Source organism: Calidris pugnax, unplaced genomic scaffold (assembly GCF_001431845.1).
Source record: "Calidris pugnax isolate Ruff unplaced genomic scaffold, ASM143184v1 scaffold68, whole genome shotgun sequence".
Lineage (NCBI taxonomy): Eukaryota > Metazoa > Chordata > Aves > Charadriiformes > Scolopacidae > Calidris > Calidris pugnax.
Genome location: NW_015090921.1, coordinates 5,957,329 through 5,982,142, shown reverse-complemented (window position 1 = coordinate 5,982,142; position 24,814 = coordinate 5,957,329). Strand labels below are relative to the sequence as shown.

Below are 24,814 nucleotides of genomic sequence, written 5' to 3'. Positions count from 1 at the left end.
TTCAGCTTAAATTGGTAATATGCAGAAAGTTTCAAGCTGCTGAATGCAGGATCTTATATGGAAAGTGTTGGCCAGTCTTTAAGTATTTCTGTGGTGTATAGACCTGTACTGAATGTTAGTTTCTTAGTTAATTTCCAAACATAGTTTGGAAGTTAGTTTATTAGTTTCTGAACATACACACATTAGCTAGAATAACAATGTATTTTAATTTAATAACATAAAACAAAATAAGGTTTATCTCACTGTTTTGTTTCTTCTGCTGTTGTTTACCATAAGTAGTCTTGATTACAAAGTTCACAACAGATAAAGCTACTCTGGTTCATTCTGCCTTGAAATTAATAGTGGATCATATATATTAGTAAGTTGAAATTATTTTATTTGTTAAAAAATATTTTTTTAAAAAAAGTATTAGTTAAGTTATCTAGGGATCATAATGTAATCAAGTTTGCAAAGAAAGTTGCATAGGTAGATTAGTCTGCAATTGAAACAAAATGTTCACCTTGTCTTTATTTAGAGATGTTAGGATCCAGAACTTTAAAATTTATGTAATTATGCTATCAGAACTAATTTCTAGCTTCTCCCATGCCCATGTGCTAACAATATACCATCTATTGACATCGTCTCCTGTGCTGGTTTTTCTTCTCGACATTACTAGCTTTCGTATTCTGTGACTCCTGTCAGCTTTCTCTCCTTTTCTCAGTTTTCCCCATTTTCCATTAACACGAGTCTTAAATCCACATCCACGTAGTTTCTGCATCTTTATCTTTGGTGACAGCATTCCTTACTCTAACTCCAGCTTCTTTCACCATTTAATTTCTAGTTGTCTTTCTTCAATTTATCCTTCTCTAATTTTAGTTTTTCCCTCCTTTTCCCCTCTTATCTTCAGATAGCTTCGTTCAGAAACATTTGTTTATCTTTAGGCACATGATTCGCATTCATGTGTCCCTGTTCCAATACTGTTTCCTTTCATTCAAACTAAAACTGTGTCATCTGTCTCTAGTATCTTTGTGAATATCTTATGATGAATTCAAACTTAGTCTGCTTTCTCCTGTGCCAACCACCCATCACTGCTTCTGCTCCTAATCACTGCATGTGATACCATCTTCCTGCCACCAAGGCTTCCTGGCAGTTTTGGTATGTCTCTACATCCAGTCTGTGTATATATCTTGACAGTGCTTTATGTATGACATGCGCATACATTCATGTGTGTATGTATGTATTCTTTTTGGGTGGTTTTTTTTTTTTTTTCATTGACAAACCTGAAGTTCTTGTGTAGGCTCACCATCCCCACCTGACTGTTACAGTATCCTTTTTCTGGTTTGAAGAGTACAAGGGATTTTTGCCTTGACAATCACTAAAATTCAGGGTGCTACTACAGGAAAAATTTGTTTTGATTATGTTACCGTTCCAAAGTACTTCAAACAAGCTACTTATTTTTATTTTTAAGGCTCTTAATGATCTCTGCCTGCACAGCCTGTTATCTTTCATTCAAAGTAAAGATAAGCAAGAGTAAAGATAGTGACCTCCTTCCATTACCTACTTCTGGATTTTTAAAGAAAGAAACTTCACTCTTTATTTCAGAGTGTTCCTTATTTTGGAAGGGAGATTTCTGTAACCATTTTTAAATGAAACTGTAAAAGTATCATTATTTTCTGTAGGAGTTGAAAATAATCTTTGTTTGACCCTTAAACCTTCAAATACAGTCCATTAGGACTCTAATTATTATTTAAGGTTTAAATGGAAGGCATGCTTAACAGCAAAAAGCAGAATTCAGTGCCAATCTATATAGAACTACACAAAGATGGAGATAACACTGCATATGGAAAAGATTATCTTCTAATACAAGAAACCATACATGAGTGATAGAAAGTCTTATTTATCGTAGAATCATAAAGTGGTTTGGGTTGGAAGGGACCTTACAGATCATCTAGTTCCAACCCCCCTGCCATGGGCAGGGACACCTTCTATTAGACCAGGTTGCTCAAAGCCCCATCCAGCCTGGCCTTGAACACCTCCAGGGACGGGGCATCCACAACTTCCACGAGAGCAGAGTAGAGGGACAGAGTCACCTCCCTCAGTGTGCTGGCCACACTTCTTTTGATGCAGCATAGGATGTGGCTGGCTTTCTGGGCTGCCAGCGCACATTGTTGGCTCTTGTTGAGCTTCTCATCAACCAACACTTCCAGGACATTCTCCTCAGGGCTGCTCTCAATCCATTCTCTGCCCAGCCTGTATTTGTGCTTGGAATTGTCCCAACCCACATGCAGGGCCTTGCACTTAGCCTTGTTGATCTTCATGAGGATCACACAGGCCCAACTCTCAAGCCTGTCCAGGTCCCTCTGGATGGCATCCCTTCCCTCCAGCATGTCAACTGCACCACACAGCTTGGTGTTGTTGACAAACTTGCTGAGGGTGCACTCAATCCCATTGTCCATGTCACTGACAAAGATGTTGAACCACACTGGTCCCAGTACTGACCACTGAGGAACGTTACTTGTCATTGGTCCCTACTTGGACATCAGGCAGTTGACTGCAACTCTTTGAGTGCAGCGATCCAGCCAATTCCTCATCCACTGAGTGGTCCATCTATCAAATCCATGTTTCTCCTTTTTAGAGACAAGGATATCATTCAGGACAGTGTCAAATGCTTTGCACAATTCCAGGTAGATGAAGCCAGTTGCTCTTCCCTTATCCACCAGCATTGTAATGCTGTTGTAGAAAGCCACCACATTTGTCAGGCATGATTTGCCCTTGGTAGAACCATATTGGCAGTCACCAATCACTTCATTATTTTTAGAGTGTGTCAGCACTCTAAAAGAGGTCGGCAAATGGGTGTCTCTGTACCTTTCAGAAGTGTCACTTACTACTATCATCTGTCGCCTTTTCTTGGTTGCACTGGTTGTTGTAAGGGGAGCAGATCGGGATGCCTTACTCAGCTCTAGCATCTTTCCTGATGTGACTCTTCTTTCCTCTTCAACCTGCAGAGCACTGAAGCTGTTCTGCAAGGGCACCTCAGTCTTTGGGGGAAGTCTCGTCCTCCTCCTGGCCCTCCTGCCCGTTTGTGCGTGTGCTGTGTACATGTGATTGGCTTGTTATTTTGAATTTCTGAAAAAAGCAGTTTCAACATTGCATTTTCACTTTAGCTGTTATTAGTTGTTTCTTATAGACAGGTTTGAAGGGAGGACTTTTTGTGGCCTTTTTGTTATTTTCTTCCTGAGAAGTTAGGGTGTCTCTTTTGACTTCTTACCTGGAAGAATGGTCAAGGCTGAGGCTTAGAAAAAGAAAGCCTTTTTTGAAGATCAGGCCAACTAATTCGATGAAGGGTTCAAGTCATACTTCTGTATCAAAGGATCCCCCAGAGTTTTGCTGTCGTGCTTGTCAGATCCTTAGGCATCTCAGTGTCATTTTTGGAGATCTCATTCATCTTCCTACTACCCATCTTACTGTCAGACTCCATGGTGATTTAGCACCATTCAAACCATGCTACAGAGGAGCCCATTCAGTTGTAGCTGCTCCTATTTAAATACTGTTCAGAAAAATGCAGGTTTAATATAAAGCGCTTCTCAGAAAGTAATCTTTAAAGAACAGAAAGAGAAATCCCAAATGAGCAATTCAGTTGTTCAGCACTTGTAGTGCTTACTGTATTTTGGATTTTCACATGTGGACTGTCTGCTTACAGAATTGAGGAGCAAGCAGTTTTCAGCCCATTTCACTGTTCTTTCCCCAGTGGGATTTGCAATGGCATGATTTTTCACCCTTGGATTAGATTATCTAAAATGACCTTCATTTGGTTTGCAGCAGCCAGATGACAGTATGAAAGTAAAAAATTAAGACTTGAGGGAGATATATTGTAGTTTATCCACCAAGAATAGAATGGAATCAAAGAAATTGCTTCTGTAGGTATTAATGTCATCTTTATTCCTATAATTTTGTATCCATCAAACCCCCTTTTGCAAGAAAAGTGCAGAATATTCACAAAGCTTAAGCTTTTGAAGTCAGTGAACAGCATTTTTAATATGAACTGCTACAAGATACACTGATTTTTATGTATCTGAAGGACACAAATGATTCACATGAGGTGTCTGTTTCTTTTCTTAGTTATCAGTTAGGCTTTCCTCATTTATTGACTCGGGGACAATAGCCAATGATGTGTTGTTTGGCTCATCCATTCCGTCTGACCCAAGCTTTCAATACAAAGGATGGCATGGTGTTAAAGAGCAGAGGAGTTCCACTAGTTTTTAAAATTGGGAATAAATTAATTGCTATAAACGTAGAAGCATATGGTTTTTGTTTGGGAAAACCAGTATCAAATTTCTTCCTTATTCTTCTTGGTTTCCCTTGTACTTCTCTCATCTCCTTTTTTGCTTTTTTACATAAGCTTCTTTTCCCACATTGCAGCTGAAATAGCCTTTTTCTTCTAATTCTCTCTGCAGAACTATATAGTTTCTTCCTCCAACAGTATCAGGACTCTTTTTCAGAAAACAATGAAATAACACATCTCCAGTGTTATATCTCAGATATTTTAGTTGTAGCTGTCTTTATTCCCTGCCCTACAAAGTGAATGCAGAGTTTCTCAGTCTTATTTTCACACATGGATTGTGTAGGTAGTAATCTGTTGTAAAGTTGGTAAAAAGGGATACAATTGATTATAAATGTAATACAGGAAGTGTTAGAGAAGAACTAGTTCTGGTATTCCATAATCATTATCTGGACTGTAACTTTAAATTTATCATTTTCCTTGTGGGAAAATACCACCCCTCTTTATAAAGAGGACTAAGAGTTCATTTCAGAAAATTATGGGAAAAAGTATTTTGAGACATAGTTTAATGTAGTGAAAATGTTTGTGTTCAGGCATTATTAGTCTTATTGAACCCTGGCTCTTTGTCCGTTTTATTTTTGTTTGCTTGGAACATATTTTGACCACAAATACTTTTGGGAAACCTCAAACAACATTTTGTGTGTAGTTGGGAATAGGATGAAAGAATATGGAAACACGGGCAGTGGTGTGGGCGTGTATAGACTTCTGAAACTAAATTTTACGTGTTGGGGGCTGTACTAGGATGCAGGTATTTGGGGTAGACGTAGAATTGAATTCTAGAAAGGAAGTTGATAAGGAAACACTCATTGGTAGGAGGAGTCTTAACTGCTGACAGAAGAGGTTGGAAGAGAGAGAAATGTGTGTGGGAAGGAGAGGAAAAGCTGCTGGGGATGATGTAGGCTGTTAAAAAGGAGGAAGGAGGAAACAGAGGCAGAGGAATAAATTGTTAGAGAGAGGAAGCCAATAATTGAATTAATGGTGTAGATCAGAATTGATTACTGCAAAGCAGGGTAATTAGAATTTAATTGTGGGGACACTCTCTCTAATTATCAGGCAAATACATTTAGCAGGATGCAAATTTAGTATATTAATGAAATTCATAGTCTACTGTTTATTGGGTTTTGGGAGTGTTGTCAAAGGGTTATTTTACCTACCATTTTGTTTCCCATTGTCCTAGTGGTAGCTCAAGTAAGTAGTACTAGCATCTGTTATTTCTTGAGACAAAAAATAAATTATTCTTTTTGAATGTAAACCTAACTTCATACAGCCTTCATTTACGTGTCTCTGTTTACACAGTGATGATAGGAAGTGAAGGTATCAGCTGTGGTACAGAAATAGAAAACTTTGAGCGTCAAAATCTGAAGGACATTTGCATTCTTAATACGGGTAGTTGTTGTTACTCTTGTTTCAAAGTTAATTTTAACCACAGCTTTGCTTTGAGGTACTATTAAATTTAGTATAAAGAAAGCGAAAGAAAAGAAAAAAGAAGCGCTCTTAGACGGATTAACCTTTAAAAATGAGTTTGAGGTCATAATTCTTTAAAAATCCATAAATTCGACCAGCATGTTTTATGACAGGCCTGAGTTTTGTGTTCTTTTATTTATGTGGATTTGAAGTTACAAATAACTGAATTGTGTTTGTTTTACAAAGAAAATAGTGTGACATGTATGCAAGCTGAGCTGACAAAGCTAGGGAAAAACACAATTGGAAAGCTATCCATAAGAAGGTGGTGTTTAGATAAAACCTTAAAAATGTGTTGGTAAATATCAAAGCAGAGTATTAAATACATTTTGAAAGCCTTTGAAGTCTATTGTACTTCATTTGAATACAGGGGTAGAAGGTATACATTTCTTGTATATTCATCCTTTTTTTTTACTTCATGAAAATTTGGGAGTGGTTATGCATTTGAATTGAATGGTGTCTTTTAATATTCTGGAGTTTCTTGATTGCGGTGGAGAACTGGAGAATACTTCCACCTTTTTCTACTTTACCTCCTGTCATCTTGGCGGAAGAATTGCAGACTGTTTATTTCTGTGGTTGGAAGGGAACATAGTTTTTATGGTACTGAAAGAGTGGAAGCTGTATCCATTAAATGCTTTTTATGATGGGCAAAAAAGTGGGATAATTTTAAGAACTAAAGGAGCATTTGTGAAGCTACACTGTTGTGAGAAAAAAGATGACTGCAAATCTTTTGTCCTCTCTGAAGGCAGTTTGGACCCACAGACTTACAGCCTGGTCTGCAAACATTGATATTACCTTAAGAAAAAACTCTCAGAAGTGATCCACAGATAGTACTGAGTAGAACTAGTGCCGTTTTCTTTATCTGCCCCAGTGCCACTGATGATCTAGAATTTGTGTCAGTGACTGCTCCCAAGTGATACCTTGACTGCGTGCATTTATTATAAATAGAAGTCTGTATGCTGGAAGTTGTTCAATAATAGTTACTGAGAATTGTGTTCAGATTAAAATTTGGATTAAAATTTAAATGACTGGCAGCACTTTGGTCAACTCCAGAAAATTGTGACATTTATTAAGTTTTGGTTTTATTTAAAGAACAGGAGGATACATTGTGTCTTCTCCAGTTCCTTGAGATATTGTCTGCTTTGAATGACACAAATTAAAGGAAAATACAAGGACAACTAGGACATGGTTTATGAGTACAGTATTAAATGGCAGTGAATACATGAAAAATAATTAAAGAGTACAAAAAAGTTCTGGAGAACTGTTTCAATTGATAGTGCTCCATATTAAGCATATAATAAATAATTGGCTAAAATATGTTAATTGGTCTAAAAAGACCTCTTTTCCAAACCTGACTAACACTATTAAAAGCCAGATACTAAAGGGTAATGGTCTATGTCACTTCATTAAATGTACTGTTCAGTGGTGGTTTAATCCTGTCAAGAAGCATTTTGTTGCTGCCATTTACCTTATGCTATTTTTTTCTCAGTAATGTTCTCTTTCTATCTCAAACAGTACATTACACAGGGATGTGACTAATCAAGGATTGCACGTTTACATCTAAACAAGTAGAGTCATATTTATTTTTCCTCTTGAAATCTTCTCATCTTGGAATCACAGAATCATAGAATAGTTTGGGTTGGAAGGCACCTTTAAAGGTCATCTTCAAAGTCCACTATCTTCTGCAATGGACAGGGACATCTTCAACTAGATCAGGTTGCTAAGGGCCCTGTCCAATCTGACCTTGAATGTTTCCAGAGATGGGGCATCTACCACCTCCCTGGGCAACCAGTGTTTCACCAGTGTTCCAGTGTTTCACCATCTTCATTGTAAAAAATTTCTTCCTAAAGTCTAAGTGTTTCCTCTTTTAGTCTAAAACCCTTACCCCTTGGCTTATTGCTACAGGCCCTGCTAAAAAGTTTGTCACCATCTTTCTTATAAGCCCCCTCCTTTAAGTACTGAAAGGACTATCTAGCCTGGGAAGGCCATGATGCTCTGCCAGGACTGAAAGTAGTGTCTGTCTCTGTAGAGCATCGCACTGAGTCAGCTGCTTCTGGAAATAGACTAAAACAAATATTTCTAGAAACTATATGAAGAGAGGAAGAAGCCATGGCAGGGAGGAGGAGTGTGTTGCCTCAGTGTCCAATTTTGCATTGTTACCAGCTCACTGAGGAGTTTGACGTGATGGCATAAGTTGGCAAATAGCAGTATTAGCTTGAACCATAGGACAGGTATCTGAAATGTATTTTGAGATCAGCCTCCTAACAGCCACCTCTCTTCACTACTCTTTAGCACTTTTGGGGAAGATTCGAGAGCTGGGACTGTAAAACATTAAAAATAAGTAATAGTTTTATACTGAACTCTCTATAAACCAGCAGAAAGACATAAAATGAACAGAAAATTATAAACAAAGAAATATTTTAAATCTTTAGTGTGTAAATTTTAATTTGAGTAATGTTGTTGCACTAGTTGTGTGTTTTACAGCAATTAGCAATATCAGTTTAGCTATTATGGCACAAATGAAAATAAAAGAAGGAGCAATATGTAGTATAATTCAGCTGCCAAATGGAATGTAGTAAGCTCCTGAAAACTGAATTGGAAACTATTTACTGTAAGTTATTTCTAAAACGATTATTTTTATTAATAAATAATGATTCAAAAGTAGTGTTGGAAGAGAGGACTGGGGTAATTCTTTGGACACCTGACTATCCCTTCCTATTATAGCCCACTTCTCCTTTCTATGTCTATAAAATTATATTTTGTACATTTTGCTACTGCAGAACAAAGAAAATGTCTAAAGAACAAATATTTTAAAACTATGTTTTCAGCTTTTCTTCACTAAATCTGCATCAGTCAGACTATATGACACATATTTGGAAATAGATGAGGTTTGCAAGATTTCCTTCTAAATTCTGAGCAAAGCATTTGATAGTTTATAGCTTTTTAAAAAATGAAGTACTTTAGAGAGAAAAAAAAAAGCTTTGTTTGAGTACATGGAGTTCTGTTGAAGAGTCTACAGCTTTATGTTTTCTACCTTTCAGTTTTGTAGGAAAGGAATTATATAATTATATATATATATAAAATTATATAATATCAGAGCCATTCAATGAAAGACGTAGACATATATCCTCATTCTTAAATAACCTATACCTACTTCTTAATTCTTACCTTCATGTCATCTAAGACAACAAAGACTGGAGCCTAATTCTTTTTTTTTTTTTTTTTTTTTTTTTTAAATCTTAAATCCCAGGAGAAACTGAAGAAGGTTTAGATTTTTATGGCAAAATGTTCTACGTGTAAATTATTATTTGCTAAGTGAAGAGCCCTTTGTTTTATTGGTTTTGTAAGCAGGAATCTGTGTGAGCTGAAAGAATTAGTCATTTGAGGTTCCATTTCTGAATTAGTGATAACTTTATAAGGGAGACAATGGAGTTAGTTTGGAGAGGTTTGTGCAGACATTATTTTTGAATAAAGAGATCAGAATAACCATTAAATTGCCAGGTTTCAAAAGTTTTTGAGGTAATGCATAGCTGTGATATACCTATCAGTGACATGCCTTTGTAGCTATAATGATACAGCTGTGTTATATCTACCGGTGTAACACTATTTATGATGATTGTCTGCCATAACCTTCTTCAAGGACATAGAGGGAGATTATTTAAGGCACAGTGCTTTAATGTATATATGTAGCATTTTCAGCATCCACTGAACATGATCCTTGCAAGTTTGATTATGTTACTGACAAAGAAGGAATGAAGGAAACCAGTGCTGTAGAGACAGACAACTGTCTCGTGTGTGACAGTAGAAGGTGAAAAAGGCAGGTAGTGAGTAATATAAAAGATGAAAAAAGAGCATTATGAATTGACTTAGAAGGTGACACGAGTAGAATGGATATATGAATTTCATGTGGTATGCTATTATTTTGTAACATCTCTATGGAATATTTTTGCAATAATTAAATGAAATGAAAAACTTAAGAAGATAATGTATGGTTATTTCTTTGAGAGGAAGATTCTTTGTGACCTGGTGTTTGGGCGAAGAATAAAAAGAATACACAATCTATTAATATCTTGCCTGAAGGAACAGGTTGATAAATAGTTGAGATATGAAAAAGATTTCATTCTCATCATACAATACTTGGTAATTGTTGGGGTATATTGAGTTTTTGCTCCTTTCCTGTGGTGTGCAGAACACTAATATCATACCCAAACAATCATTGAAGAATTTAATTTAGAATTTCTGGTGTGCTCTCTAGCTGTTCTATATTCTGATACAGTAGTTCCTTTATTTTCTGTAGAACTGATAGACGCTCAGGGGAATAGTAACAGTTCTTTGGAAAAAAAGATAAATAAGTTTTCCCCTAAGCTTTGATACTTTCTTTGAAAAAAATCAAATTATTCTATGAATGGTGAAACCTACTGCTTTCCTATGTTTTTTCGTTTATGCCCTCCAAATTTCTTAGTATTTTTACCTTCATACTACGCCTTACTTTTCTGACCAGCACATAGTCACAGTTTTGGGACTAGGCATGTGTTTACTTACCATCTGAAATGCATGCTGATAGACCAACAGATCAGTGTCTGTTAAGATGGATGTGAACCATTTTAATTGAATTTTAACTGTCTGCCCCTTGTTTCGAGGTACTAATTTGGGTTCTGTCTTTAATCACCAATTATCCTTAAACTTTCAGAAACTGAAAGTCTTTGAGAGCTGTCCTGTTTGCTTGAAATTAAAAGCTATTACAGTGGACAGACAGATGGTGTGGTCTAGTAGAATTTGTTTCCTGGTGAAAACAGAAGCAAACCAAAATCAAACCAGACACTTCAGTTTCTAATTCTTTCTGAGCTATGGACTGAATTATCTGCTGAGTTATGTGAAATTATTTTGAGATAGAAGCAAACCAAAATCAAACCAGACACTTCAGTTTCTAATTCTTTCTGAGCTATGGACTAAATTATGTGCTCAGTTATGTGAAATTATTTTGAATAGTTTAAAAGAAAAGAAGGAAAGTGCATTATTCTACGTACATTAGCTTGCTTGGGACCTTTTGCTTCTCATCCTTAGTTGAAAATAAGTCTGCTACTGAAATAAGTCTACTACTGGATTGATGCAACTCTTTAATGTATGGTATTATCATTGTAAATACTAAAAATGATACATACAAAACAATTAAATGTGAAGAGAGCACAGTACTTCCCATAATGCAGAACAACCATAAAATTTTTACTTATGGAGATAAGTAAAACAATATTCTGCTGTCTGGGGAAATTCTCTGCCAAAGCATTAGCTGGCGTATGTGGGCAGTCTTCCTCTTACAGTAATGTCTGCTTCTGCTCCTTGTATAAAATGAAGAAGAAAGATTGCACAGGGCAAAGCAATCATACGCACGGCAGATCTATCCTGTGTGATTTTTCACTGCAGTAAATTCAGGTTTGTGACAGACACTTAGTAGGTTGTTACCACCTCCAGCCCACCAGGCTTTTTGTCTGCTCATGAATCAGCTTTGCAACGATTGCCATTTTCAGCTAGTGCATCACATGGGCTAAGCACATACTCCAGACTGGAAACTGAGTAGCTCGGGAGCTGGAATTCACAGTTGTATCCAAATGTGGGATTCACCATCTCTTTAGTACAAATGCCCTTTACGGCTATATGTTCCAAAAATGCCGTAGATTCTTTTAGTTGTCTTAATAGATCACCTGTAATGACCGAAAAAAACAGACCTATTAAGCTTTTTCCTCAACAAGAAAATCTACTTTGCCCTAAGGAAGCTCAATTGCTGTGGGAGCAGCTTGCTTAGATGAGGCGTCTGGAAAACAGTACTACAAGCAATGTTTCTGCAAAGCTATTCCCACCCACCCCACCTCCCCAGCTGGTAGCAGATGAGCTCAGATAGGAAAAATCTGGAGGTGTCTGAAAACAAATTAACATAATCAGTAATAGCAGAGGGGGATTTTATTTGAAAAAAAAATGTGGTGAATCATTCAGAAGTTGCTATTATTGCCTGTAATATTTCTCTGTGGCTATATGAGCTGTTGTGAGACGCATGAAGAGCTCTGAAACAGTTTCAGAAGTTTTTCAAATACTCAGAAGTCTATAAATGCTATTCTGAATTGGACAAACTTGAGTTGTTGTTTGATTCATGTTGTTAGTGACATGATAGAATTAATTTATTGTTGCTGTGTTGCACTATTAAATAGTGATCAGCTGCATTACTAAACGGTGTTTCATTGTGACTTACAATGTAACAGAGTTACATATGCTCTTAAGTCAGATTTATACAAACTAAATACTTTAAGGCAAGAGATTGTAAAAGGATTTAGATATCCTTGTAAAGAATGCAGAATTCATTCCATGGTAAACTAATATATATAAATAGTAATCATGCTTTTTTTGGTGTTTTTTATTCCCCACCCCCCGCCACAGCCAGGTGAGTCTCAGATAATTGAAATCATCTTAGGGCAAATAATTTCCTAGGAATGGTTAATAATGGTTAAAGCGACTTTAATATTCAAAAGTAATTGAGTTGGAACACAATGAAATTCCTCATATGGACTTTTCTCCCCCAGGACAGAACTGGAATAGGTCAGATTATTTATATTTGTAAACTAGATGGGATAATTTAGACACCCTATGCTATTTCTTACTCATTTTTTATTTCCTTGTCAACCAACTAGAGCATTTTTGTGCTAGTTATCAAGTAGAAATTGAAGTTGTTACCCTAGGAATAAAAGCCTCATTTCATCCTAGTTTCCATATTTTTCATTATTCTCAGAAGAATGGAAATATTTAACTTAGTAAAACTGAATGTAATCCTTCCTTTTTAACATTCAGACCAGAGGCTAAAGACAGTAAGCATTTGGTTTCATCTTCTGAAACTTTGTGCTCTTGGGATTTACTGACTATGTATTTTTGGGTGTTTTAAAGTTAAGCTCTCAATGCCCTTCTAAAGTGCTATTCATCAAACTGCATCTTTGTGGAAATGTACCTGTACATTTGATTGCCTTGGCAGCAATGCTATATTATTCTTACTTGGATGGTTTGCCAGTCTTCAGAACTATTAAGAAAGAGAGTAAAATCCTTTTTTAAAAATTTTGTTTCTCCTGAAATTTAGCAGTTCCAAAGCATTTTGGGCTATTCTTTTTATAATTCCACGGTACTGTGGAATTTCTGCAACTACAGTGTTGTGCTTCATTTCAGGGTAATTTTCGTTATGGAATATGATATACTTAAAAGATTTAAGATAGTAACTCAATTGTCTGTCCTGTCTGAACACAAAATGTGTTCCAAGCACCATTTAAACTTTATGATATCGTGCAAAACCTAAGATTCATGGAATATCATCTGGGAACCTGTTCATGTTAAGAACATCCTAGAAATATTCTCCGCTGTACCTAACAGTGGTTCAGCTCTCATGGTACCTCTCTAGCAGACATTGATTATATTGGCTGTTGAATCCTTTTTAAAGGCGTTACTGCATAATCCTGCAGGATTTAATTGATAGTGTTGCTGACACTAATGGCAGCTCCTGATGTACTTAAACAATAGCTCTGTGTAGCGTCTCTTGGTGGATAAGAAGAAATTATACCTATATATCTATATAGATAGGGAGAGACTGAAGTGTTTTATCTTTAAAGGGTAATAATTTTGTATTGTGGTTATCTTTGTGTGTATATCAAACCAAACTCTTCAATGCATTGTGTAAAATTTTTTAAAATCATAAGAATTGTCATGAGTCTGGGACAGACAAGACAGATCCCCAATACCCCTTTAAGTACAAGTCAGTGAGGAAGATAATTCAAGTTTCTCACATTCGCTGTTAGAGGAAACAAAAAGTATTATTCATTGGGAAGACATGAATGTGTAAAAGCAAGAAAATTTAGCAGTTCTGGCAGTTCTCTCTATACAGAATGATTAATTAAGGGGGTAGCATGGACTGGACATCTTTCTTAGGCAATGTAATACCACCATGGCTTGATGTATTTTTTTAAAATGTTATAAATATGTAGTAATTGTGACTTAACAATTGTAATTTTTTTTAACATTTTATTTGAAGGAAAGAAGGATGGGAAAATATATTCTGTGATTGTAAAACACAAATTTACTTATGATCAAACAATATATAGAGTGTCAGGGAGGAAATGCTGGTATTCAGAAACTAGAAAAGAAAGAAATAGTTTTAATTAGTGCCTGTAGTGCAGCCCTTGATATTTATTGCTCAGCCACAGCTTTGAGATTTACCTGTGGCTTTCCTGGCTTTTGGAATTTCTCAAAAAATTGATTGGGTTGCTAGTTCAGAAAATAATTTTTGAAAATGTCGCTAGCACATTTCAATAAATGGCTGGTTGTCTGTTCATACCACATAATATTGATGTATTTAAACAAAGTGGAAGTAATCATTATGGTTTAGATCCTGTAACTCAAACTTTAATTAAAAGCAAGAAGTAATTTCGTTATTGGAGAGAAAAGAAGAACAGTTCTGCCATGTAGCTGTTTTGAGGGATGAGGACTTGATGCCTGTGGAGAACAAAACCTGACATAAATAGATGGCTTAAAAAGCTCTGACATATGTCACTGGTGCCTACTTGGATTTCCACTGAGAACTTGTAGAAACATGGTGAAATAAAATAAAGAAGTCTCAAATGATACTTGTTGTGGCTCCATACTCACTTTGTAGATGCCAAATTAAGTGGTCAGCAGGTGTATTTCTGACAATGACAATCTTTTTCTGTTCTTTGACAGCCCCGAGCTGTTGCTGGTTTTCGAGGAACAGTCCGATACGCATCAATCAATGCTCATAGAAACAGAGTGAGTATCTCAGTCCATATCATATCCATCTCATGTAGCTGAAAGCAGTCAGTAATGCAGTTGCTATTGATTTCCTTTTTTGTATTCTTATGTGTGTATTTATTATATAGAAATTAATACTTAGAAATTTTGGGAAAGTATACTTTACAGTAGTTGAGAGTAAAAAACTTGTTGTAAAAATAATAGTGGTTTTAATGGCTACCTTTGGTGTTCAATTGCATTGCAAGTTAATAAATGAAAAAGTTACTGAGTTTTCTAAAATACATAATGTCCAGTATGTCACCTTAACATTATACACTAAAGAAATCTGCATAAACAGCTCTTCCAGTATAGAGATTTGCAATGTGATTTTTAACACACTTCAACTTCTGTTTTGTTTCTCTGTGTCTTCTATGGAGATTTCTTTGTATGTTTCTACTTAAAATAGTTGCTGGATTTAATTATATGAACTTGACTATATTAATTTTTGTATGTGCTAATTGAAGTCTCTAGAACATAAAGAGTCTATCTTTGCTTTTTTCTTATAGGTATTTGTAAGATGCATTAGAATAGTATTTCTTTTTCACAGGAAATGGGTCGGCATGACGACCTCTGGTCCCTGTTCTACATGTTGGTGGAATTTGTGGTTGGGCAACTGCCTTGGAGAAAAATAAAAGATAAGGTAAACCTAGGAGTGAAACTAAACAGCATGAGGGAGATTTACTTCTGGATTGCAAGTGAATGCTGTGACAAAGATTCCACTAAGAGTCACTGGTTCATTAATTATAACATCACATTTTCTAGTCTTTTCTAGTGTTAGTTCTAATTGCTAGTGTCACAGTCTAAAAAGCAATCAAGTTTTACAAACTGTTCTAGGCAGAAAGTAGATTGTGCTTCCAGTTTGCAAATGTTTTAAAATGCAAAAGTAAGTGTATATATGCCACTTATTCATTTTCCTGTTTTCACTTGAGTACTTTTTGATTTTATCTGTCACACATTTAGAATTTCTAACCTATTTTGATTAGTTGTGAAATGGGCATTTCTTATTTGCTGATGAACAGAAGTGAATCAGTTAGTATGCAATAGTGTCTTTAGTCATATATCACAATTGAGGTATGTGAAGAAACAGCATCTAATTAGCCTATTGTTACTTCTTTCAACTTCTTTTGAAATTAGATTGAAACAAGGTTACTCTCTGATGTGTTTTATTTTAGATGACAATGTGGTATATAGGTAGCATCTCTTTTTTGGTTTTGATTTACTGATCTTACACTAAACAGGATTTACTAATTTGACACAATATACTGTGATGACAAAGCATACACCAAAAAGTGACTGAACTCCAATGATGCAACAGGATATTTAAATCTTTAAAACATGCTTCTTAGAAGGGTTGGAGTGTCTAATGACAGTCCTTGATATCAGGCAAAAAATTAAATGGCTTTTCATATTTCATGTTTTCATATGTTCAATATTTTCATATTGAATTTGAGCTGAGGGCTGTGACAGAATCCCTTCTCTTGCTGTCTGATGTAGGATGGCCTTCCACAGTACTCCAGTCAGTGTAATGTGCTTTCTGGCCAGGAGTGCATGGAGTGGCTGTAAGATACAAGGAGAATATGCTGTAGCAGAGAATGAAGGCGTGTTAATGTTTGCTGTGTTATTTACTCCTAGGAGCAAGTGGGCTCCATTAAAGAAAGGTACGAGCACAGACTGATGTTGAAACATCTTCCTCAAGAATTCAACGTCTTTCTGGATCACATTTCTAATTTGGATTACTTTACAAAGCCTGATTACCAGGTAAACAGTTTTACTATTTTGTCTTTCTGATTTTTAAATAGCAGAATGTTATGCTGTTTCATCTTCAATTTCCTTTGATTTCATTGTGTAGGCTTGGTAGTCATTATGTATTGTTCCACCACAAAGTTATTTTAGTGGCCATCTAGTGCCACAGAAACTTTGCGGTTCAGACATGTCATGTTTTTCTATTTGGGAAGAGTAAGACAGAGAAATTTGAATGTAAAAAAAATCTTATTACAAATGCAGAAAATTTGTTCCTGAAAAAGAAATACCTTGAATTTTTTTGCTTTTCTGCTACAGATTTATATGGACTTTATCCTCTTGTTTACAATTAAGTGAGAAAAATGATTAAGAAAGTTTTGAGTGTCTTATGAGCCTAGTTATAAAGATGAACCAGATTTATTTTTTTCATCCATGGTAAAAATTACTGCTCACAGAAATTTTGATGTTGCATAGAGAAACCTTGATTGTAGACTGATAAATATGTTTTATTTACATTACGTATCATTACTGAGTGATAAAACATACACATACACATATATTTTTGCAAAATCTTTTTCTGTGGTCTACTTATATCTAACAGAGCACGTGCACTCAGGGATTAAGGTGACAGCAGGACAGAGTTTCTCCATTATAGAGACAGCCCAGTAATTTACTGTCCTATGGTTGGTCATGGAACATTTGCAGTTGAGTAGCTACAGCCCGAGCCTTCCGACACGGTCTTGCTCCTGTGCTTTAGAGCAGAGCAGGGTGATTTTACTTCGAGTGGTGAGAAAGTGCTTTACTTTCCATGGTCATTTAAGTTCTGCTCTCTCTTAACTAGTATTTGTTGTAGCAATGCTATTCTTAGCTTTGATGTGTATCATTCTTTGTATTTATGGTTAGGCACTGAACAAGAATGTACATGGTCAAGATCCCTGCTTTGAAGAGTTTGCAGTCTAAAAAGTTCATGACATAGCCCCAGAATCCACTTTTGATTTGGCAATGTCATATATTTATTTTATTCAGGTATTTATTGCACACATTGCCTCAGCCTCCTGACAACATTAAGCATTTGAGTTTGTATTTGCATTATAGCAGAAATTGTAGAAAAGGTTTAAAGGAGAATTACCTTAAAAATTACTTCAGAGAGCCAACTTAATGTTTACAGGAAGAGGAGAATAAAGGGGAGGATGTATAGGACAGAGAGTGAACTATGGCTTTGTGCAGTTCAGTAGGGTTTCAGAACTGAGTAGGATAGATGGCACAGTGAAGGTTCTTGAGAGTAGGGATAAAATGGATAGGACCACTTTATGCAAGAAAAATGACCCAAACTTCCCATCTGTTTTAAGTTGCCAAAGAGTATGTGATTTTAAAGGGAGGCCAGAGAAAAATTTTCAGCAGGCTAGACTGGAAGAAAAATTGAAAACTGAAGTTTTAGCTTTTAGGGAAAAAAAAAAAAAAAGATTAATTTTAGAAATGCTAGGGAGCAAGAGATGATGTGATATGGACACAGTCTTCCCACCAGTGTCTAGAATGAGACAAAGTTATTTCACAGGGGGAGGAAGGTAGGTGCAATTTCTTTCCCTGTCATGGACTCAAATTGTTCTAGATGCTTTTTCATAGCTTGAAATGAGGGTGAAAAGTTCTCCGTGTGACATTTCTGTGGGATGAATGTTAGCATTAGATAAAGTAAATGATACATGGTTCTAAACGACAGAAATGTATGAATTAGCAAAGTGGTGTCATTCCCTACCTACTCCTCATTCATTTCCTTGGTTTCTAATGGTGTTACCAAATATATTGTTTTATCTTCCTCCACTGGAGAGCCATTAGATGCTATTCTGCAGCAATGTAGTCACACCTCCCTGTGTGTGTATGTGTCTTTCTGTTTTTTTACAGAAGCCTATAGCATATCTTTTCTTCTCTTTACTCATAAAAACACAGATGTGTTTGCTGCTGTTTTTGGGTTTTTTTAAATAAAGAATTTTGCATATCTTGACTTTGAAACCTCAGAAAATGAGAAATGGTTAATATAAAGTACTGTGTCTTTTTTTTTTTTTTTGAAAAATGTTGTCAGTCAAAATCTTAAAGAGGAGACATGTTAAAGTATTGCAGGAGACTATTTTTCAGTTGCTTGGTTTCTTAGGCAAAAATGAAGCTTATTAACTATTTTTCTTCATTTTTAGCTTCTCATGTCTGTGTTTGACAACAGCATGAAGACGTTTGGGGTTATTGAAAGTGACCCTTTTGACTGGGAGAAGAGTGGAACTGACGGCTCTCTGACAACCACAACAACTTCAACCACACCTCAGTTACACACGCGTCTTACTCCGGCTGCAATCGGGTATGTGGCACACTGTGGTCACTTAAAAAGCAGCCACAGACTACCAATGGGAAATTATCTCTGTAATTTAGGGTTTTTTCTGCAGGGTGTGGAATAAATAGAGGAATAGGGGTTTGGGAGCATTTGAAGTATTTCCCTTTTTAGGGCTCCTGTTTATACTATTCTGAAAGATAGCACTGCAGTCCTAAATTTATAGCAATAAAAAATAGTAGCTCAGGAAATTGCATGTAAATTTGCTAGTCCATCCTTTGCTAAATCATATTTTCTGAAACTAAATTATGCATCCTGAGTTTAACTGCCTGGAAATAAACACATTGTTTTCAGTAAGCTTGGAATAAACTACTAGCAGCAATTTCCTTATAACTTTGAAAAATGAATGGATCTTTATAGGAAATTTGGACATAGATTTTGGTCATGTTTAAAATAATATATAATGTGGTCTTTGGGACCTTCTGTAATTAAGTCGGACAAGGTGTGATGTTTAATAATACCCATACTCATCTCAGGGGATTGGAGACTATAAGAGATATTTATGGGTGAGAAGGAAGACCTTGTGCCTGTTCTAGGCCTCGAGTAGATCAACTTTTTATCTAAGAGTTGCAAAGGTTGTGACTTGGGAGTTTTGACAGTGTAGTGAGGCTGAAAACCACCAGAATTTCATGTAGAATGTATTACATTTCCAGTACTTCAATGTAATTAAAAAAAAAAAAAAAAAGTGTTAAAATAAATATCAGTCAAGACATTAACTGGTGTTAATATTACACGGGTGTCCAGTGTGCAATATTGAACACACTGAAGTTGACAGAGATTTTGCATGTGATATAGTCCCATTATCACACTATCATCGTACTGGAGTTATTGATAGTCTTGGCTGCAGTTAACAATGTTGGTGACTGTAAAGGAATGATTTTTAATTCACATTCTGACCCTTCACTTTATAGGAATAGCATTGCTTCAGTTTCACATACTGATCTAAACCTGTTTAGGCCGAAATCAATAGGATTACTGAACTTTAATTAAAATATAATGTCTTGTTAGTGTTATGCTTATTTTTTGATTGTCAACAATTGGACCAAAATAGCACTTTGATAAGAATAGTGATTAAAACTACATTCAGTTTGCTGAGTGATCTCTCTTCCCCACACAGTGTGTTTTGTTATTCTACCAAATTTGGGGGAAAAGGAAACTATATTATGAAAGTCGCTGTTAATATTTTTGAATCGAAAATACATGCAGAAGAGTCAGGAGTGAAGTTGAGCTTGGACATGATCTCTAACAATTTTCTCAGAAGTTGCTTCAAAAACCAGTTTTTAAGAGATTGTTTTTTGTTGTGTACCTGAATTAAAGAAACATAAATTGTGAAAGCCAAGAAGTAGGGATTTTTTTACATTAAATAATTTACAAGATTTAGTTTTCTACAGAAGCATGCTTTTGCTTGTAATTTTTTGCGTTTTTTTCTTTCAGTAGAGTAGAAAATAGCTTAAAGTATCAAATTTTTACCTTCTACTTTCCTAGAATTGCCAATGCCACTCCTATCCCAGGAGATTTGCTGCGAGAAAACACGGATGAAGTGTTTCCTGATGAACAGCTCAGTGATGGAGAGAATGGTATTCCAGTTGGTGTCTCACCAGAGAAACTACCTGGATCCCCTGGGCATCAGCGTCCTCAAGAAAAAGATGTTTGGGAAGAAATGGATGCAAACAGAAACAAAATAAAACTAGGGATCTGTAAGGTACTTAAAAAATCTGCATTGTGAAGACCATCTTTGAACATTTTCCTGTCCCCATAGTGCACATAACATGTAATTAATAATGCAGTCTTACTAATATTGATTGGCCACAATGGTCTAAGAAAACAAGATTTATGGTAGAGTTAACACATTTTATTAGACTGATATATATACTTTAAGAAGCAGACAAAGTTTTTGGGCCTTGTGTCACTTTATCAGGTCTTTTTTGATGAGTAGTGGATTGCTGATACTTTGAGAGTCTTTGTAGTTTATTCATATTCATGTTCTTCAGACAGGATTTTGATTCTTGCTCACTGAATGAAACCAAAGCACGTTTCTTGCATTTTGCGCATGTAGAAGTTGATACCAAATACACAACAACCAGTCTAATATTATTCTTCAATTGACAGCTTGGCAGTGTAGTTGGCAGTGCCCATTTAATTCAGTTGGTGCTTTTGTCTCCATAAGATGTGATACCTTTGTACTGATCCAGAGAGGTTCATGGGCTGGTCTTTACAAGAGAATGCTACTTAATTTTGAAAAGTGGTCTCTGAGAAGTGGTTCCTGTCTCCATTGATCACAATCATAACATTTCATGCTCAGACCTGTTTCTTCATATAAAAACATCTTGAACGTGAAGCGGGATCTGGTACTGAAATGTTCTTTAGCTAGGAGAGCTGTCTAGTTTTGAGGCTGTTTTTTCTTGTTTACTAGAAAAAAAAGTATTGTAGGAAAGAATAAGGCGTGGTGCCTATTTTGAAATGTACTTGTTTGTTTTTTACCAAGGAGGAAGAAAGGAGATAGTTCTGGTTTAAACAAAGGCAATTTCTATTAGTTATAGTTGAAATAGCTATTAGTTGAAACTAAGGATTTCCCAGCTCTAAATCATGTCCAGTTAGTACACAAGATGGAATGCAGTTGGAGTAAAACATAGTTTTAAGTCACAGAAATATCTAGTAGATTTAGTGTATAACAGTGTTATATGCTCCAGAGGATCATAAAGACATCTTGGAAGCAGACTGAAGATGCTACCAAGTGCTGGGTTTTAGACTGGGATGAAAAAAAAATTTCAGAGATGGGTGTGAAATATCAGAGTCAATTTAAATGTGTTACTGGGTTTTTGAGACTCCTGTTCTCAGACCTACCCAGAACTAGTATATTACTAGTAATGTCTTTTGTAGGTGTGCGCTGAAGAGCGTGTCTAAACTACCTTAACAGTGGCATGTACTTAATGACTATTCCAAATACAAATTGCCTTATCACAGCCTAAAAAGCTGGATGGTATTCACTATGTACTACCGTGTCTTCCTCTCTTTTACTGCTTCTAGTGAGTTATGTTTTCACTTCACTTTTTGCACAGGCTGCCACAGAGGAAGAAAACAGCCATGGGCCAGTGAATGGAATGATTAATGCACCGAGTCTGGGTTCTCCAATTCGCGTTCGCTCAGAGACGACCCAGCTTGACAGAGATGTCCCCCTGGTGCGCAAGTTACGTTCCATTCACAGCTTTGAACTGGAGAAGCGCCTGACGTTGGAGTCAAAGCCAGACACTGATAAATTTCTTGAGACCTGGTAAAGAAATTATTTTATGCTTATGCTCAGATCTTTTCAGGATATGTAGTTAAGATATTATCATCTTTCCTCTGCCATGTGAAAACCAGGAATGGAGCTGCTGAGTTATGGTTATGCAAGCTACAGCAAACTATTATGTTCATAGTATTGCTCTATTAATGGATTTCACTATTTGGCAGCTTCTTTAAAAAAAGATTAGTGCTAGTATACAGTTAAAGACGGACTTCCACAGTTGATATGTTTTTATTTCAAGACCTAGTGGTGTAAGCTATTACCTTTTTCTCCAGTGGGATACTCTTGATAGTCAGCACAACTCATCCTAGATAAGAATGATGACATCAGGTGCTCAATAGAGGTAGTGATGGATTAAATTATATGACATGAGAAGTACAGTCTACAAGAAGCGGAGTTATGAAGTAAATTTAGAAATCTACCTGCATGCAGCTGGATTAGTTAAGCCCAAGAGTGTTGTACCAACATAAAAAAATCCTTATAGAAGACAGAGATCTTAAAATGGCATTTCAAGGTAGTGAAGAGTCAGATGTATGAGAACAGATTTAATCAATTTGCCTATGTGTAGAAAGAATAAGAGCAGAAGGACACAGTAAAATGTGACTGAAAGGCAGAGGCTGAGTGGGGACAGTAGAAGACAGATGAGATGCTGATAGTGGCAAAATCCTGCATAAATAAGGAATCAATCAAAACAATCAATAATATGCTTCTTGAAAGCATCTACTAACTGCTGCTGGAGACATCTGTTTCTTCTGTTCTGCTTTAAGTCTCTGCTTTGTAGCATAAATTATGTACAGTGGACATCTGGTGGTAGCCTCATCACTGAGTGGGTATCCACTCACTGTTCTCCCTTTTGCTAATGACATTTACAGTACAATATGCTACATTAGGATTGCAAATTTCTAAGACCATTCCCCCATTTTCACTTGATGTCAGAGTTATTTGTCTCAAATTGTGGATCTTTCAACCACTGTAGATTGTTCTAAAATATGACAGCAAATTTATATATATATCTACTGAAAAAGCTCAAATGTAGCTTACATGATGTAATTCTTAACTAATTCAGATATTAACGTCTTTTCTTAAGTTTGGAGAAGATGCAGAAAAACTTGAATGCTGCGGCAGAGCCACCTGGTGCTGCTGTTCCTCCTCTTTCTCAGAAAACACCCATTCCTGCTCCTGTGACTGCTCGCACGGACCATGTTTGGCACTATGATGAAGAATATCTTCCAGATGCTTCAAAGCCTGTGTCAGCTAATTCTCCAGAACATGTCGATGGCGTTATTAGCAATGGATTTGTAGCTGTCAACTTAAACTCCTGCAGGCAGGAGGTTGATTCTAAGGAATGGGTGATAATAGATAAGGAACGGGACCTGCAGGACTTCAGGACAAATGAGGCTTTAGGGCACAAAACGACTGGAAGTCCCTCAGATGAAGAGCCAGAGGTACTACAAGTTCTAGAGGAGTCCCCTCCAGAAGAGCAGCCCAGAGAAGGTGGTTGGGCAGGAAATGGTGTCCATGCCAAGAACCAAACCTCAGGGGTGGACTTTGTTCTAGCCATGGAGTGTCATCCTGCTGCTTCCGAACAGCTTACAGATAAATTGGAACTTCTGTCTGGAGCTGCTGGACAGCTTCTTGCAGCCACCCCTACAAGTCCTATGGAAGCTCAAGCAGAAGGAGCACTCACACCGGTAAGCAAAATGGTAGTGGTTTTATTGAACCTCTCTTTATTCAGAATTATATGAGGAGATAGTAAGAGAAAAGGCAGTGATTAAAACACAATAGTGTAGCAGAAATTCCTATCTTCATCAGATGTGGGACTTGATTTTTGAGGAATGGTTTTCCATGCTCTGTTATATCAGTGTTTACATTCTGCCGTGAAAGTGGGTATTAGTTCTTCAGTTATGATCCACGGAACTGGCCTCAATAAAAAGAATAATTTGATGTGTATTGTTTTTTATAAATATATATACACACAACATATACATATATATAAAAGGAAGCTCCTTATGCAGTGGTTCCTAATCAGTGGGAGATACACATGCAAGTGCATATTTATTATATTTGCAGTACGTAAACATAAAATTGCAATGAATCTATCTGTAAAATACTGTGTTACAATGTTTCTTGGGTTTCAGGAAAAGCCTAAATAGCTGGAATTAAAGAAGAGAGTTACTTGCTCTCACCATTACTGATGTAATGTTTTCTTTTGGAATTCCCTATGTTTCTTCCTGTTTCTTCTGAAGTTTCCAAAGGTTCTCATACTACCAACTTGTTGGCTTTTATAAATTGTTGCTACTCCTCAGTTCTAAGATAATTTTGCAACTACTGCTTTGCTCTGAGAGTTTTATCTTCACTTAGACAGATTGCTTTGCTTCAATTGCATCCTCATCTTTTTGTGTTTCTCAATCTTTTCTAAATAATTCTCATTTATACTTTTTTTTAACAAGGGTGTTTTTTTTTTTTCTGTCATTGATTCTTAATAAAGACTTCTTTGTCTTTACTTAAGAAGGAAGTGAGATTAATGGTTAAGTGAATGGGAATCACCTCCTGGTTTGATTTCTGCCCTTTTCTCAGTATATATTTTGTCATCTATGATATAAAGGTCAATTCTTTCAAGCTCCTTTGAGCCAAGAAACCTGGCTGTGCTTCTCCCTCACTTATTAGCACTTTTTGTGAAAGTTACAGCCAGCTCATTAGAAAAAGAAACTTGTCACCAACCATGCATTTATTATAAGGTGTGGAATATCCTTTATGGTGAAAATTAACTACTCAATGTAATTAACTATAGCTATACAGTAAAATTTCA

The 24,814-nt window shown here is 36.2% G+C and overlaps 1 protein-coding gene across 3 annotated transcripts in view; it reads left to right on the top strand.

Moving 5' to 3' along the window:
* The window catches only part of TTBK2 (tau tubulin kinase 2), a 96,972-nt gene that overhangs the window by 40,441 nt on the left and 31,717 nt on the right, over window positions 1-24,814 (top strand). For all 3 annotated transcript variants that reach the window (XR_001412938.1, XM_014950333.1, XM_014950332.1), the window contains exons 7-13: window positions 14,522-14,587; window positions 15,156-15,248; window positions 16,241-16,366; window positions 18,535-18,692; window positions 20,208-20,424; window positions 21,782-21,993; window positions 23,093-23,696. Coding sequence is in view for 2 of the 3 variants with exons in the window: in XM_014950333.1 (XP_014805819.1) it covers window positions 14,522-14,587; window positions 15,156-15,248; window positions 16,241-16,366; window positions 18,535-18,692; window positions 20,208-20,424; window positions 21,782-21,993; window positions 23,093-23,696 (1,476 nt within the window). In the remaining variant the exon portion in view is untranslated. The remainder of the gene's footprint in view (window positions 1-14,521; window positions 14,588-15,155; window positions 15,249-16,240; window positions 16,367-18,534; window positions 18,693-20,207; window positions 20,425-21,781; window positions 21,994-23,092; window positions 23,697-24,814) is intronic.